Source organism: Mesoplodon bidens, assembly GCF_964165515.1.
Source record: "Mesoplodon bidens genome assembly, chromosome: 2".
Taxonomy (NCBI): Eukaryota; Metazoa; Chordata; class Mammalia; order Artiodactyla; family Ziphiidae; genus Mesoplodon; species Mesoplodon bidens.
Window position 1 is genome coordinate 149526041 of NC_138177.1, and position 18901 is coordinate 149544941.

An 18901-nucleotide genomic window follows, 5' to 3' on the forward strand; every position below is an offset into this window, starting at 1 on the left:
GTGATACTCTGCTATAGTGACAGAGAAGATCCAAGAATGTGATAGTTTTAAGGCATCACAGCTGATCAACATTATCAAAATCCAAGTACAAATAAACGATTTTCCCTGGAAAAGGGAAATACTAAATTACACTCTGTGCCAAATAATATGCTAGGCCCTTTACATTATGATCTCAGTTTTACAGTTGAGGGATTTGAAGCTCAGAAAGTCCAAGGTCAACTAAAATTGAATCCTTTTCTGAGCACCTTCCTTCTTATGCTAAATGCCCTTCCTCTGTGCTATTATTGTACCCTGAATATATCTTTATCTAACACTTATCATGTTCAAATGACACTGTGTTGATTTATCTATCTCCCCCATTGGACAGCTCCTCAAGGGTAGGAATAGAGTCTTATTCTCCAATACAAGGTCTTCAACAAGAACTCTCTCAATAAATGTTTGTTGGACTGCAGATCTGAGCTCAGAATTCAAGCCCAAATCTGTCTTGTTCATCATCACAGGCATATATCCAGATATCAGTATAGTCACTCTGCTTTAAGAAAACTTTGGGAAGGAAAAATAAGCATTTCTGAAAACTTTTAACAGATTTGATTTTGGGGCTGGTTTTTTTCAGATTTGGTTTTTTATATTGAGAAAAGCTGATATTTTGGAAACTTTTCCTACCAACAAAAAATGGAAGAAAAGAGTAAACTGAAAAATTAAGGCTTAGACATACATCAAAGGAGAGATGTCAAGAATGTGGGTTGCTTTCTTTTCCAGGGGCGTTATGGGTGTGCATCATTTTAAATCCACATTGCAAATTGGAGGAAAAATCCTGTTGGCTGCAGCAACTGCAGAAGTGGAATGACCTGGATGTCTGTCCCCTAGAGGATGGGAACTATGGTCATGAGCTGCCCAACATCACCAACGCACTTCCCCAGAATGCCAGTCACCGTTCAGGTGAGCCAGATATCATTTTAGCGTCTTCATGCCTGGAACTCTAAAAGGTCGGAGGGTAAAGCCTGAGAACAAAGGTAGCTGGACAACTTTTGGACTGTCAGAATTGTCATCCTAAATAAGAAAAGCCTGTTCTTTTGTTTGTCTTGAAATGCCAAACCTTAAATAAGGGTAAGCTTGTATCTTTGACACTGAGGATGCTGTCCTTTTCCACATCTAGAGTGTCCTTACAGTGCCCAGCATAAATTCCTAGAGCCCTCTTCATGAATCCTCTTTACCCTTCAAGTTTTTCATGACTAATGGATCTTGGCCTCAGTTGGGGTTGGTTTTAGCTCAGAAGATCTACCTCAAGGGAATGATAGAAGACCTGGGAGAAAAAAAAAAAACAACTTAAAAAAATGTCCTGACAATTGCCTTTCTTACTTACTTTTTTCTGTTTTCCTCAAATTTTGATACAGCAGATTTATAGGAGGGGGTCATCATTCCGAGATATGGCTAGGACTCTTGCTCCATTTTAAGACAAATCCAGTACAGTGATATTGTACCCTCTGCCTTTTGGGCCCACTGACCAGGTATCACTGGACATCAACATTCACATCAGCTTTAGTTCATCTAACTCAGGCCATTTGCTGTTGGCAACTGATTGCTCTTTAGCCCATGGGGATCCTTTACTGGTAGATTTTATCAGACATTGATTTTACATGTCCTCCCTTTTATTTTAAGTGATAAATCTACTGATATTTTTAACCTCTAGGAGGAAATCACTTAAATTATTGTTCTTGCTTGGTCTTCATCTACTGTACCATAATTGATTATCAGTGTATTTAAGGCAACCAAGGTAATGAGAGATGAAAAGCCTACAACTTTGCCACTTGAAGCTACCCTTTGCTGGCATTCATCTAACCTCCACAACACAGGAATCTATCCTTTCAGTATTAACTTTGGTTTGGCATAGAGAGAGTCACATGTGTATAAACACGTGCCTCCAGTCTGGCAGTTTCTTCCTTGTCACAGTATACTGGTTATTCGTTGTTACTGGTTCTTATTTGAGGATGTTGTTTCCTCTTAAGTCTTCTCAAGCTTTGGCTGATTTATCTCTCACATCTCTTTACCTTTGGGCCTGATGGAGCAATAGGCATCCTGCTTATTCTTCACTGCCATTTCTACATCATTGTCCTACCCTCCTTCCTAAAATACCCCCCAGCTTTAAAGTCAGTGCTGTTAAAATATGCTGTCTGCTGCCCTCCAGGTTTTGGTCGTTTGACCTCTGGGGCAATCCCCCTCATTCCTTGAAGATTTTTGGTTACTGGCTCACTAACACTACTCTCTGCCTCTACTTCTGTCATGATTCTTGATCATTTAAATAGCCACATAGATGGTACTTTCAGTATTCTAGTCTTTCAGTTCTTTGACCTCCTCTCTTTTAATAGTCTATCTTCTATCATAACTTAGCTATGCAACCCCAAGATCATACCCTAAAGCTTGTCATTACCAATAACTACACCTTCTTCACAATCGCAATTTCAAGAAGCTCTAATTAGCACCACCAGTCTTACTAGGTTATTTTCTCTGGTATTCCAGTTCCAGTAACTCTTTGATCCACTAGGAATTTTGATCCTATCACTTTTTCATTCTTGTGGTAGCCTCATTTTCCTTCTTATCCCGGCTAGATTCCTTGGTGCATCATTATAATCACTACCTTGCATACATACTCAACCCCCTCGTTCCCTTAGTTACACTCACATAGCAAAACCCTAACCCTAGTAGTTCAGTTTAACTTTCTAGTTACTCAGTGCTCACACCCACACAGCTGAACGTGGTGGAGAGAAACATGACTATGATAACTGGCCTTATCTTAAGTTTATGACCACTAATCTCAAGTGGGTCCATAGTATTGTCCAGACATCAACTACATTTCCCTAGTCTATGCCTTCTTTCAGTCTTCTAAATTACTGTTTCATACCATCTTTTCCTTAAAACTTTCTGTACTTTCTCCCCATCCTCACTTTCATCCTGAAGACTTGCTTCCTGTTCACTGAGAATATAGAAGCAATCAGAAGAGAACTTCCAAAACTCTATCACCACATCTGCTTCTGTCTATAGCCATCTACTCTGCCTCTTCTGCTGTTTTTGTTTGTGCTTCTGTCTAAGTCCAAACGCTCCACTTGTTCTTGAAATCTTATTCCTTTTATCTAGGACATCACCCCAGGAACTATCTCTACTCTCTCCTGCGTCATAGATTTTTGTGGATTATTCCTCTGAGTATACAAGCACATTGTTTTATCTTTCATCCCAAAACAAAACAAAGCAAAAAACATTCTTGTTGACCACACATGACTCTCTGTCTACCACCTTGTTTCTCTGAGGTAGTAGAAATAAGTGGTAGAATTAAGAAAAATGCTCAAAACAAAAGAATATTTTATATTTATCTTCTCTACTTCTTCTGCTCTTATTCTCTCTTCAACTCATTCCAGTCAGGCTTTCATCCCTTCAGTACTGAAACATCTCTTGGACTGGTCACTAACGCTAACCATTGCTAAATCTAGTTCTCAGTCAGAATCTTACTTGACCTATCATCAGTATTTGTCACAATCGATCACTCTCTCCTTCAAACACCTTATTTCCAAGACACTGCTCTCTTGGTTCTCCTCTTCATTGGCCCCTCCTTCTCAATCTCCTTTACTGTCTCCCCACCACTTCTCAACCTAAAATGCTAGAGTACCCAGGGCTCAGTTATCAAACCACTTCTCTTTCTATATTTACTCCACTGGTAATTGCATTGTTTTAATAATCATCTATATACTAATAACATCCAGATTTATATCTCTTGCCCAGACTTTTCCTCTCAACTCCAGATTTACATGTTCATCTACCTTTTTGATGTTTCAGCTTAGATATTAATAGGATATCAGTAGGATTTCTTACCCCTCTAGCCCCACCCAAACCTGCTCCTCCTGCAGTCTTCCCTGTCTGCATATATGACAAGTCTATCTTAAAAACCTTGGAGTCATCCTTGATTCTTCTCTTTCTCATCCCAGATCTAATCCATGAGCAAATCCTATTACCTTTACCTTCAGAATATATCCAGGGTTCATTTACTCTCATTACCTCCACTGCTTATTACTCTGAACAGATTACCATCATCTTTCACAAATTATTGCAGTGGCCTCCTAACTGCTTTCATCGTAAAGTCTATTCTCAATACTGCTGCCAGTTGTCCTTTTAAAATGCATATCAGATCATATACCTTCAATGGCTCAAAGACCTCCAGTGGCTTCTCATCTTTGCCTCATGGCCCAGAAGGCCCTCCATGGTCTGGTTTCCTAGTATCTCTCTGACCTCATCTCCTATGACTTTCCTGCTTATTTACTCCATTCTAGGTACACTGGCCTCCTCACTACCCTCAAACACTCCAAATCTGTTCCCACCACTAGCACTTGCTGTTCCTTTTGCCTAGGATGCTCTTCCCTTAGTTATATCTGAGGCTTGCTCTTCAGTTCCTTCAGTTCTCTGTTCAAATGTTACCTTATTAAAAACCATGCTATATAAAACAATAACCCCCACCCAATACCAACTTGCCTTTTTCCCTAACTTTGCTTTAGTCTCTTCCATAGCACTCATAACCATCTTATATATTTACTATACTATACATTCATTTAACTGTCTCTCCCCATTTGAATATAAAGGTCCACGAAGCCAAGGACTTCTTATATCCTCAATACCTAGAACAGTACCTGCCATGTAGTAGGCAGTCATTATTTGCTGACTTCATGAAATACAAAACATATTGGGAGCCTAATCCCCACTGTGGGCTGAGCAGACCCACGGTGGATTCTCAGTTTAGCAGGAGAGGGGCTCCGACTGCAGGCAGTAGAAGGGTTGTTGTGCTTCAACTGAGGGGTGACATGAAGGAGAAGCAATTTCAGTAAATATTGTCAGTGCTATTCTGATTTAATCCTCTGAGCCTGCACTCTAAGGAACATACCAGTTTCTGAAGAGATGACCAGATGCCAAGGACTTTTGCTTAGTAGATGAATATGTTCATTTCTTTCATGTTCAGTCTGAATCCTCTGACTTTCCCTCCCAATATTTTTGCACAGGATCAGTAGATTCACAACTCATTTGGGCATCTCTGGAAATATCTGTATTTCAGTTCTTGATCCCAAAATAGTTTCAACTGTTCTTAGTCTGGCAGAGAGTCAGTTAAATGATCGTTTTATGTTTTTATTTCCTTAAATGTCACTTCCATGAGTCCTTCTATATCCACATTTTATGATTGTATCTTCCATTTGGTCTTCCTACATACCACCCTGAAGAGTTGAGCTTACTTTGTCTACTGTTTCCCTGCAGCCCTTTTCCTGAAGAGAGATGGCATGGTAGGGCTCCAGTGAGAAAACAATTTAGTCTTTTGTCAGCATCAGTTTTTCTTATGGGAGAACAAGGTTGTAAGCTCGCAGACAGTAGTGTGATAAAGATACCAGAATACACAGGGCTTCAGCTCTTTTTCAGCTTTTATATCAATGTCACAGAAGTACTTAGTCTGATGTGGGTCATGCTGTAAAAGAAACAGGTTATGAGTTGGCCAGGGACATTACCTAGCTGCTTCTCTGTTCCTCTGGCTTCTATAGAAGCAGTTTGTATCCTCATAATTGAGCAGCTGAGCACCACTGTCCCTCCTCTCTTTCATGTGGCTCTGGGTCCTAGGAGAAATTGGTCTTCAGCCATAGATCTATGTAGAAAGGTTCTTCCCATAGAGGGCACAGACACACTAAAAGCTATCCGATAAAGAAGCAACACAACGAACACCCAGACAGATGGCAGAGTGACTGCTGTCACTAACTATGCACTATTCTTCTGCCATTCCTCCCACCCTGAAGAAGACACAGGAGCTAGAGCTTCAGATTACCCATCATTGAACTGCTGCATTTCTTTCTTTCCCCAGATTCTTTATCCAGACCAAGACGGACAGTGTTCACTAGAGCCATCGAGGGGCGTGAATTGCATTGGCAGGACAGCCACTTACAGCGAATAATCAGCAGTGATGTATATATAGCTCCTGCCTGCCAGCAGGAAAGTGAGAGACTACTCTTTAATTCCCAAGGCCAGCCACTGTGGCTTGGTAAGTGTACCTGTCCTACTGTCAGAATTTCAGAGCCCACTCTCACCTCATGCCAAGCTTGAGTGAGCCATCTGCATAGGTACCAGCAACACAACTACACTCTGGACAGTCTTCATACAGATCTTCTGGGGCCTTGACTAGGGCCTCAGGGTATTTATGTGTAGCCTGTGCGATTTGCATGTGTACAAATGAGGTACAGTAACCTCAAATAGAGGGATTTATATTGTTCCCTAAGTTTGGGGAGGGGAAAGGAGTTAGTAAATCTGAGAGAGTACTAACAAAATCATTAGACATTAAGAGAGGCATGGACATATATACAGTACCAAACGTAAGGTAGATAGATAGTGGGAAGCAGCCACATAGCACAGGGAGATCGGCTCGGTGCTTTGTGACCGCCTGGAGGGGTGTGATGGGGAGGGTGGGAGGGAGGGAGACACAGGAGGGAAGGGATGTGGGAACAGATGTATATGTATGACTGATTCACTTTGTTATAAAGCAGAAACTAATAATAAATAAATAAAAAATAAAAATAAATCATTAGACATTAGTTCACAGGCTCTCTTAGTCAGCAGTTACTGAGCAACATTGTAATCTACTCTGAAATTACATATTTTGCTGAAAAGGCATGAACTTTGAAACTTAAATTACTCTGTACTAGTAGCTAAGGCACTATCTGCATTTGTCACCAAGCTGTCTTCCTCATTCCTTCCGTCATCATAACAGAATAGAGCTGTTCCATTGTGAGTTTAAACCCTCCTCTAGCCTCTGTCAATCTATTCTTGACTATTACAGAATGCCCATTCCAAACTAGACACTTTTTAAAAATACGCATTTTCTGAGTCTTACGACAATAACGTACATTTTTATTATCATCTCCCAATTCCCTACCTCCATCCCTCACCCCATATCTTTGTCTTTCACAAGATCTTGCTGAATCCACCTGAAATTCCCTTTGACTATATTTCTTCTTCTCTGATCTAACACTTCTAAAACATATATATAACAAGCATGAGAAAAAATATAACCTCGTTAATAAACAAAGATGCAAATCAAAACAACACTGAATTATCATATTTCGATTGCAAATAGTCAGAAATTTTATAAACAAAGATAATTAGGTTTTGGTAGAGGAGAGGTTACATGTAGGAGAGGTAATCTCATATACTACTGCTAGGAATGTAAATGCTTACAACATTTCAACAACATTTATCAAAAGCCTTTAAAATACATTCATAGCCCTTGATCCAGGAATTCTACCTCTAGGAATTTATCCTGAGCTATAATTAACTAAAAATATGCATAAAGTTATGGGGTTTATTAGAGCATGGATGTATAATGTACAGATGAGAAAAATTGGAAGCAATCTAAATGTCCAACAATAGGGGACTGATTGACTTAATGGATAGTATGCATATTCAGTGGAATGGTATGTAATCATTTTTAATGTTATAGAAGTATATTTAATGATATGGGAAAATATTTACAATACGTTATTAAGTGGAAAAACCTAGTTACAAAACAATAATTGAAATATCCCATTTTTATTAAAATTAAATAGAAAAGTCTGGATATATATATTTTTCATAAAATGAAATATGAAACTAGGAATAATGGTCATCTCCAATCTTTATTTTCTATTTTATCTGTATTTTCAAATTTTCTGTAATTATTTGTATAATTTTTAATGTTATCTTAAAAGAAATCACAAAATAAACCGTAAATCTCATTATAATCACTTCCCCATTTATAAGCCTTTGGTAGTCATTTGTTATACGTAAGGTAAATCCAAACTCCTTAGTATGGCATCCAAAGCTCTTAACATCCCAGACTCTACCTTTCCAGGCTATCTTTAGCCACATAACCTAACTCCACACAGAACTATTTGCCGTACTCTGAAGATGTTATCTAGAATACTTTTTATGCTTTTACTTATATGCCTCTGTTTATATGTTACATATGAAGGCAACCAGGAATGCCTTTCCCTGCTTGTCTACATATTTTAAATATTACTTGCCCTACAAAGGATATAGCTCAAATATTATTTTCTTTCTGTGTATATTTCTATCATGCCGTTTCTTTTCAACTGTTTTATAATGATCTGTTTATGTATCATTTGCGAGCACTTTGAGGAAAGTGACCATTTCTTATTCATCTTTGTAGTTGCTTTGCCCAGCATGCTACCTGGCATTTAATAGGTTCTCAGGAAGCATAGGATTAATAAACAAATGAGGCCTTTCCCTCTATAAAGGCAGTTTGTTGCTACATTGCATTCCTGTAGTACATGTTCACAAAGAGGTACAACATTTTATTATCCTAGTTCTTTGTCCCTTTCTACACCAAACCACTACACTGAGGCTGCAGGGTATCTCCTTGGAGGTAGTACGTGTGACTTATTCAACTTTCTGTCCCTAAAAGATAAAATACAATTTCTGGTACACAGTAGATGTCAGGTTGAATTTGAGGAACTGAACTGAATACAATCTCCCTTTGTCAAGCATGAATTTTCCTGATTTGAAAATTTAACTCAATCAAAATATTTTCTTCTCATCTGGTAGAGCATGTGCCTACAGCCTGTGCTCGGGTTGATGCCCTGCGTTCCCATGGTTACCCTAAAGAGGCCCTCAGACTCACAGTGGCCATTATCAATACTCTGAGATTGCAGCAGCAACGGCAGCTGGAAATCTACAAGCATCAGAAGAAAGGTATAGTGATCAAGAGCCATCTTAACTCCTTAGGCTGAGGCTGATGAGGATCTTCAGGGGCTGCAAGGCCTAGTACTTAATTTTCATTAAGTTTCCTGGTGTTACAGGGGCTAGGGGATTCTAGGTCATTCTACGTGCTGTGTGGAGTGCCTCACTTTACCTCTATGAATATCAGTTTTCTTATCTGTAAAATGGGAATAATAATGCTGGCCTGCCTCTCTCACAGGACAGTTGAATCCACTAAGATCTGGTATGAGAAGATCTGTAAAGCTGTGTCTACATATGTGTGCTGTCAGCAGGCAGCCTAAATGCATACCACATGCCTCAGAGCTGGCTGATGAGCTTGTGACTAGTCTCATCAACCCAAAGCAAGACAGTGAGGGAAGCTTTACTTTGAGTTTCAGGGCCAATGTCTGAAAGAGACTGGTGAAGAGACTAATGGAGAGACCAGGCAGGGACAGAGAGCAGTGTGTCTCTATCACTCCCTGAAACCTTGACCTGCTTGTTTCCAGAACTGTTGCAGAGAGGAACCACAACGATCACAAACCTAGAAGGCTGGGTGGGCCACCCCCTGGATCCCATTGGCTGCCTGTTTCTCACTTTGACTGAGGCCTGCCGCCTGAATGATGATGGCTATCTGGAAGTGTCAGGTACAGGGGTCAGCCCAAGGCAAGCCGAAACTGCCCTTGGGAGCTCTCTTCTCCTCCATGACAGAGGCTGTTTTACCCCTCTTGCAGCCTTTTGGTCTCTTATCCAAACTGGACCTCCCCTGAGAGGTTTTCTTGGGATTGCTCTCTTTCCCACCTTCCTTTCCCACTCTGTGGACTGGCCCTGTCCTACTCACCCATTTTACTGTGCCAGCCTCAGTCTTCCTTTGCTCCTCTCACTTCCCTACCGTGTGAATGCCTAAAGAGTAACCCAAGGGGAATAAGAAGGGCTAGGGGGATTTGAGGAGTCAGAGGCCAAGTAGTCCTCAGAGTCTGGAAGGGGGAAAAAACTTCCATCAGCAGTGTATATACCTTGTGTAATACTCTCATGTTCCCCTTGAACATTCTCCTTTATGGTGGTTTTGTACCAAATTTACAAAACAGAAATAAAAGGGAAGTAATTTAATAAAGTCTCAAAGTAGCAAGGACTTGAGACAGAACTGATTCTTCTTTCCTTTATGCTATCACTGTATTGTATACATACATCTGTTACGGTATTTAGCACACTGCATTACAATTTGTTTACAAGTAAGTATCTCTTACTAGACTGTCAGGTCCCTGAAAGCAGAAATTATGACTTATCATTGTGATCCTAGCACTTAGGGCAATAACTCCCATTTAATAGTCTTCCATAAATATTTACCAGATGGAGGAAGGGGAAAGGAAAGAAATTAGGACTCTGGCTTTTAAACCTGTGCTCTCCTGCTGAAACTTTGAACCCAAAGGTGGAACATATAAAGTAATAATAACATAAAAGTTGCAAATGTCACAAAAGTAATAGTTTAACTGGATGGATTTGGATTTCTGTGGGTAGAGATACAAGGGGTGGCCCCAGTGCAAGGTAGGGGCTACCCTGTCTTCCCTCTGATCCCCTGAAAAAGGACTCATCATCTTTGGTCTGTTTCATCTGCACAATGACACTTACATCTTGAAAACCTGAAGTTGTACTTGGGGTTTATTTACCATAGACATACACTTAGCTCCATCCACATACCAGGCCCTGGAGATGCCTCAGGCAGTAAGATAAAGTCTCTTTCCTTTAAGGTTCTTACATTCTAGTGAAGAGACAGACACAAAAATAGATAATTATAGTATTACATAACATTCTAGCAAAAGATTAGTATGATTGTATTCTTCCCCAGCTGGCCTAGCCAGATAATGCATTAGGAAGGAGTTAGGAAACTTTGTAACCCTGTAAAATAACCTTTTTTCAGTATATTTGTCTTACTGTTCTGGTGTTTGACTCAGCTTCCCTGTGTTAGCTCTTGACCAAGCTGTATTCCAAAGTGTGGGGGGAAGAGAGGCAGAAAAATCCATGGGGCCTGACCTACCGAATCCGGTGCCCTGTTGTCCTCAGATATGAATGAAAGCAGAGCCCCTGTGTACCAGCATGTGCCTGTGGCTGCAGGCTGCCCAGACAGCAGTGAGTCCTACCTGTCATTGGCCATGGAAGTTGCTCTGATGGGGATGGGTCAACAGAGGGTGATGCCTGAAGGCCTCTACGCACAGGACAAGGTGTGCCGTAATGAGGAGCAGCTCCTGAGTCGACTCCAGGAGCTGCAGCTGGATGATGAGCTAGTGCAAACACTGCAGAAGCAGTGCATCTTACTCCTGGAAGGTAAGTAGAGAAGGGGCTATTGTCACCGAGTCTTAGGCCTGTGACTCTGGGTTCCCCTCTCTAACAGAGCACAGGTATAGCAACATTTTTGACGTTAAAGTATAGTGAAGGTTCTTATGGCTAGCAAACACATGTGGGATCCTAAGGCTCAAGTCCAGGCAGACAAATAAAAGCATACAGATAAATAACTGGCTGGCTTATCTTCTTCCTGCAGGAGGCCCCTTCAGCGGTCTGGGAGAAGTCATCCACCGAGAGAGTGTTCCCATGCATACCTTTGCCAAGTATTTGTTCTCAGCTCTACTGCCTCATGATCCAGACCTGTCCTATAAATTAGCCTTACGTGCCATGAGGTGGGTAGCCCTTTCCTAGCCCAAATGCCTCCACTAAACCAGAAGTCTCATATGTTCTTTTTCTTTGTTTGTCACACTTTCTTCTCTTCACTCTTTCTCTATTCTATTGGACCTGCCATCAGCCTGCCCTAAAATGTTTCAGATATTTTCATATGATCTAGGATTCCTATCTGGGATGCCTTGCTGGTGACACACTTGCTCCCTGGCTGCATTCTCAGTGAACTGTCTGAAGAAGTCTCTGAATTTTTAACAGATATGGATCACCCAAGGCCTGAGTCTCTTTTGTTCTGGGCCCAGTTTGGCAGCTTCACAAGGGGTTTGAGCCTTTCCATACCTAACTGAGAAATGGTTCCCAGGCATAGGTCACCAGATACATCTGGGGAAGTAGAAGTAAGTCTTTCTATATCAAGACTTGAGAACAATGAGCTGTGGGCATCCTGTTTCCAAACTAGAATAGGATTCTTGGTTCAGGCAGGTGGACCTCTAGGATGCAGCAGAACATACAGAAGAAGAATTTTAGTTAGGCTATAAGGCTGAGAAAGCTCCTCAGCTCAACCAAAAAGGACTGCTGAGGATTACTTGGCATATATTTCTTATGCTTTTAAAAATAATCTTATGGTTTTTGAACTGTCTTTCAAATCCATCTGCAGTAAGAACTATTCAGCTTGAGTTCTACAAGTGCCCAGGCACTCACCTCATATAAAGTACGGTACCACAGGTTTCAAAACCTTCAAAGTTCTTCATTAACCCTTTCCTGCCCAATTCCTCCCCAGCAAAGAACAAGCTGCCCTAAGGTGGCTCCAAATGGCAAGGGTCTGGGTGATAGCTTATGACTCTCCCTGGGTCTTCTAGGTTACCTGTTCTAGAAAACTCAACTTCTGCAGGCGACACTTCCCACCCTCACCATATGGTATCTGTGGTGCCCAGCCGTTACCCTCGCTGGTTCACGCTTGGACACTTGGAATCACAGCAGTGTGAACTGGCCTCCACCATGCTGACTGCTGCCAAAGGTGAGCATAGAAAGACCTAAGGCTCCAGCACCCCCAGTATGCCTGCCCAGTCATGGCCTATCAAAGGCTTAGCCTGCTGTCTCCTGAAGAAGAGAAGCTATCTGTCCTCCCCTAAGCACTTATAGTGATAGGGATCCTCACTTTGATTACTGCTATTAGAATGAACACATGAGTCCAAGCCAAAGTTTTGCTGTAGTTACTAATTGTAGGACTCTGAGTACAGAGAATGAGATCATATTTAAGGTAACTTCTAAATCTAACCTTCCGTATGATAAAGTCACTTTACCTTTCTAAGCCTCTGGTTTAAAAATCTATAAAATGGGGATCATTGTCAATGACCTGTCAGCTTCCCAGGGCCATTGGAAGATCTACTGAAGTGATGGAGCTCCAGATCTCTTTACAGATACAAGAGTTTATGATTTTTCTAGGGCCCCTGGTCAAAAGATAGGCAGTCCAGAGTGACTCAGGCTTTTAAGCTCACACACTCCATGTTAGTTATGTAGGTTTAATCACAAAGAGAAGTGAAAATAAGCCCCTGAGAAGTTATAATAAAATACTAGCTACCATGGACTATGAATATTTTTCCAATACCAGGAAACTACATGAGTTTTTAAAAGCACTTTTTAAATTTAAAATTACTTTTTGTTGTGTCTTCTTATTGCAAAAAAATGCATGCTCATTGTAGAAAAGATAAAAGATACAGATAAATCAATATAAAAATGATCAAAAAACCAATACAAAAATTGAACAAAATATGATCAGGCAAGCTTACAGAAAAGAAGATACAGATGACTTTTAAACAATTAAAATGCCTGGCCTCACTGGAGAAATACAAATTAAAATTACCCTGAGATAACATTTTTCACAAGTCTTATTGGCAAAAGTAATAAATATGACAATAGTCATCCATGTCGGAAGTGGGGGTGGCAGTGGCCTGGCATGGAGTGTCAGATTCCAAGCAGGATAAGGATGACTGCAAATCCAGGATGCTCAATGACCTCAAGCACAAGAAATATGGAGAAAATTATACCAAGGCACATCATAATCAAATTGCTTAAAACCAGTGATAAAAGGGAAAATCTTACTTAAAAGCAACTAGAGGGAAAAAATACACATTACATAAAAGGACAAAAGATAAGTATGAGAGCAGGTTTCTCATTAGAGGCAGTGTAAGCCAGAAGACAGTGGGGAAAAATCTTTAAAGTACTTTAAAAAAAAACTTTTGACCTAGAATTCTATACCAGTGAAAATATCTTTCAAAAACAAAGGTGAAATAAAAATCTTTTCCAGACAACCACAGTTGAATTAGAAATCAATAATAAAAAGATATATGGAAAATCCACTGAAGTTTTGGAAATTAAACCACACACTTCCATATAACTCATTGGACAAAGGGAAAATAATACAAGAAAATTAGAAAATATTGTAAACTGAATGAAAAAGCACAACATATAAAAATTTGTGGATTGGGTCTAAAGCTTTACTTAGCAGGAAATTTTTAGCACTTAATACCTATATTTGAAAAGAAGAAAAGTTTCAAATCAGTGATCTCAGATTCTGCCTTAAGAAGCCAGAAAAGGAAGAGCAAATGAAACCTAAAGTAAGCAAAAGAAAGGAAATAATAGAGATCAGAACAGAAATCAATGAAATAAACTATAGAAAAACAGACAAAATCAATGAGACAAAAAGCTGTTTCTTTGAAAAGATAAATAAAATTGAAATCTATGTCCAGACTGATCAAGAAAAAATGAGAAGACAAAAATTACCAATATCAAGAATGGGAAAAGTGACATCACAACAAATTCTAAAGGCATTAAAATGTTAATAAGGGAATATTATGAATAACTTTATGCTAATAAATTAAACAACATAATGAAATAGACTAATTTCTTCACAGACGTAAACTACCAAAGTTCACTCAAAAATAAATAAGAATTAGCTAGTTATATACCCAAAAGAATTGAAAACATGGACTTAAACAGATTATTTGTACACCAATATTAATAGCAGCACTATTCACAGTAGCCAAAAGTTGGAAATAACTCAAGTATCCATCAACAGGTGAATGGATAAACAAAATGGAGTATATGCACACAATGGAATATTATTTAGCCATAAAAAGGAATGAAATTCTGATATATGCTACAACATGGATGAGCCTTGAAAACATTATGCTAAGTGAAATAAACCAGACACAAAAAGACAAACATTGTATGATTCCACTTATATGAGTTACCTAGAATAGCCACAGTGAAGAAATAGCAATAGATGCTAAGCTAGTGGTTGAACATTTGATGAGGAACAGGATATTTACATAGTTTCAAAGTATCTCTCTACAAATCTGGGATGATGAGAAAGTTCTGGAAATAGTGGTGATGGTTGCACAACAATGTGAATGTCTTTAATGTCACTGAATTGTACCCTTAAATGGTTAAAATGGTAAATTTTATTATGTATATTTTATCACAGTAAAAAGGAAAGAATAAATAGAAATGAATTTCAAAGAAATTGAATTGGTAAATAAAAACCTTTGAAAGAAAAGAAAGAAAATCCAGGACTAAATGGTAAATTCTACCAAACATTTAAGGAAAACATAACAATTCTGTATAAACTCTTGCAGAAAATTGAAGAGGAGGAAGTATTTCCCAGCTCAGTCTATAAAATCAGCATCATCCTCACACCAAAATCAGACAAAAAACTATTGTGAAAAAGAAAACTCAGGGCTTCCCTGGTGGCGCAGTGGTTGAGAGTCTGCTTGCCGATGCAGGGGACTCGGGTTTGTGCCCCAGTCCGGGAGGATCCCACATGCCGCGGAGCAGCTGGGCCCATGAGCCATGGCCGCTGAGCCTGCGCGTCCGGAGCCTGTGCTCCACAATGGGAGCGGCCACAACTGTGAGAGGCCTGCGTACCGCAAAAAAAAAAAAAAGAAAAAAGAAAACTCAGAATAATATCTCTCATGAGCATAGGTGCAAAAATTCTTAATAAAAATTGTAACAGATTGAATCCAATAACGTATAAAAAGGATAATATATTGTAATAAGTAGGGTTTACCCCCCAAGAATGCAAGGATGGTTTAACATTCAAAAATCAATCACTGTATTTCACCACACTAATAGAGTAAAAAAGAATATCTATATGATCATCTCAGTAATATGGAAAAAGGACCTGATAAAATCCAACATCTATTCCTAATAAAAACAATTAAAACCCTCAACAAACTAGGAATAGAAGGGAATTTCTTCAACATGATAAAGGGCATCTGTGATACGGCTACCCTTATACTTAATGGTAAAAGATTGAATGTTTTCTTCCTAACATCAAGAACAAGGCAAAGATGTTTACTTTCACCTCTTCTATTTCAATATCATACCAATGATTTTAGCCAGTACAATAAAACACTAAAAAGAAGTAAAAGCTATCCAGATTAGAAAGGAAGAAGTAAAACTGTCTTTATTCTCTGATGACATTGATTGTCTATATAGGAAATCCTATGGAGTCTACAAAAAGCTATTAGAACTAATAATAGATTTAGCAATGTTTCAGGTTATAAGATCAATATACAAAAATCAATGGTATTTCAATATACCAGCAACAAACAATCAGAAACTGAAATTTTTTAAATTATCATTATAACATCAAGAAAACATGAAATACTTGAGAATAAACCTAGCAAAATATGTGCAAGAAAATCATATACAATGAAAATCGTAAAACATTGCTGAGAGAAATTAAAGAAAACCTAAATAAATGGGACATACTGCACTCATGGATTGGAAGACAGTATTATTAAGATGTTGATTCTCTACAATTTGATATATAGATTCAGTGCTATCCAAATCAAAATCCTAACAGGCTTTTTGGAGTAGAAATCGATAATCTGATTCTGAAATTCGTATGGAAATTCAAAGGACCTAGAGTAGCCAGAAACAACTTTGTGAAAGAAAAATAAAGTGGGACGACTAACACCACCTGATTTCGAGACTTATTATAAAGGTGTAGTAATCAGCAAAGGGTTATTGATGTAAAGATACACAAATAGATCAGTGAAAGAAAATAAAGTCCCAAAACAGATCCACATATATGTGGCAAATCTATTTCAGTAAAGGGGCAAAGCCAATTCAGTTGAAGAAATGAAGGTCTTTCAAAAAGTGGTAAAACATATACAAAAATTAGCTCATGATGGATCAAGGACCTAAATGTAAAAGCTAAAACTATAAAACCTTTAGAAAAAAACACAGGACAAAATCATTTTCATTTTTAGTTAGGCAAAGATTTCTTAGATACAACACTAAAAGCACAATCCATAAGAGAAAAAAATTGATAAATTGGACTTACCAAATTAAGAACTTCTGCTCTGTGAAAGTTACTATTGAGAATGAAAAGATAAGCCACAGAGGGGGAGAAATATTTGCAAATCACATATTTCATAAAGGACTTGCATCCGGAATATGTAAAGAACTCTCAAAACTCAATAATAAGAAAATGAACAATCCATTTTTTTAAATGGAAAAATATCTGAACAGACACTCCACCGAAGAAGATATTCTTCTGAGAAGTAAGCACATGAACATGCTCAATATCATTAGTCCTTGGGGAAATGCAAATTAAAACCACAATAAGAGAAAGGCTAAAATTTAAAAAACAAAAAGCAGCTGTAGTGAAGACTGACTGTAGGAAAGACTGGCAAGGATGAAGAGCAACTGGAGCTCTTGTACATTGCAGGTAGAAACATAAGCTGTACAACCACTTTGGTAAACCATTTGGCAGTTTCTTAAAAAGTTAAATAGACACCTGCGCATATGATCCTTCCATTCCACTCATAGGTATTACCCAAAAGAAATGAAAGCATATATCCATACAAAGACTTCAACATGAACGTTCATAGTAGCTTTATTTTTAACCAAAAACTGGAAACAATCTCAATATCCATCAGCAGGTGAATGGATAAAAACTGTGATATAACCATACAATAGAATACTACTCAGTAATAAAAAGGAACGAACTAGTGATACATACTGCAACATGGATGAATCTCAAAATAATTATGCTGAGTGAAAGAAGCCAGACCAAAGAAAAAACAGTGCCTATTGTATTATTCCGTTTGTGTAAAATTCTAGAAATGCACACTATGGTGACAGATGATCAGCAGTTTCCTGAGAATGGGAGCTGGGGCAGGTTAGGATGGAAGGGAAGAAGGCATTACCAAGGGTCCCAAGGAAACTTTGGGGCAATGGATATGTCATCAGTAACGGGTCAAGTCACAATCATATATTACCTAACAGGAAGGAATAAGAATTCAGTATCACTTCTTTTATATTACACCAAAAATGCAAACCTTCATCTAATCATGAGGAAACATTAGGCATGCCCATATTGAAGAACATTCTACAAAATAACCAGTCTAATCTGCAAAGGTGTCAAGGTTATGAATGTCAAGGGAAGACTCAGAAATTTTTCCAAATTGTCAAAGACTGAAGAGACATGACAAACTAAACGTAACACACGATCTTGTATAAAATCTTCATATGTGTTTATACAAGATCACGTGTTGCATTTAGTTTGTCATGTCTCCTTTGGTGGTAGTAATACATCAATATACATTTCCTGATTTTGATAGTTATGTGGCAGGTATGTAGAAGAGTGTCCTTGTTTGCCAGAAATAGACTGCAGAGTCCAAGGAGTGATTGTGTATCAAGTCAGTTACTTACTTTCAGATGGTTCGGGGGGAAGAAAATTATGATGCTTGTAGTATTCTTGAAACTTCTCTTTGAGTTTGAAACTATTTCAAAATAAAAGAAAACATTTTGATAAAACATTGTGTTTGGAAAGGTGTAGAGTGGAAGTATAGGTTGGTAATCCTTTGTGGAGGGCAATTTGGCATATCTCAAAATTACAATGTACATGTCCTTTGACCCAGCAATTTCACTTCCAGGATTTTATCTTACAAATATATTTATACAAATGTGAAATGGTATCTGTACAAAGTTATTCACTCCAACCTTGTTTGCAACTGCAAAATACTTGAAACATTCTAAATAGCCATCAATAGGAGACTGATTAAATATATTACTTTAGCTCCAAAATCTCTTAACATGGAATTCACAAACCTGAAAAACTTTGAAAATCCAAACTTTTTTCTAAGTTGACAGCAAAACCTGGCCTCAGCTGATATGAGGCATTAGTTGCTTCTCAACACTCTTACCAGTCACAGACATCTCTGCTGTTCACTAATATTGTTTGCCTTTTTCGTTTAGATGGTTGTTATTTTGTCAGTTTGAGTTTAATTGCCCTGTAAAAGTTGCCCAGAAAATTGAAGATACTCCTGTGGGTAAGAATAAGAAGCAAAGGAAGCATCTGTCATTAACAATAGCACAGAAAATAGAGTTAGTGCAAAGTTTGATCAGGTATGTCTATGAGACATCTTACTAAAGAATAAGGTATGGGAATTAACACCACATA

The 18901-nt window shown here is 38.5% G+C and overlaps 1 protein-coding gene across 2 annotated transcripts in view; it reads left to right on the forward strand.

The window, feature by feature from the left end:
* ZSWIM5 (zinc finger SWIM-type containing 5) overlaps nt 1-18901 on the forward strand; it is a 259729-nt gene that overhangs the window by 222138 nt on the left and 18690 nt on the right. For both annotated transcript variants that reach the window (XM_081225797.1, XM_081225798.1), the window contains 7 exons: nt 760-939; nt 5879-6055; nt 8611-8757; nt 9270-9407; nt 10822-11082; nt 11297-11432; nt 12285-12442. In XM_081225797.1, the coding sequence (XP_081081923.1) occupies nt 760-939; nt 5879-6055; nt 8611-8757; nt 9270-9407; nt 10822-11082; nt 11297-11432; nt 12285-12442 (1197 nt within the window). The remainder of the gene's footprint in view (nt 1-759; nt 940-5878; nt 6056-8610; nt 8758-9269; nt 9408-10821; nt 11083-11296; nt 11433-12284; nt 12443-18901) is intronic.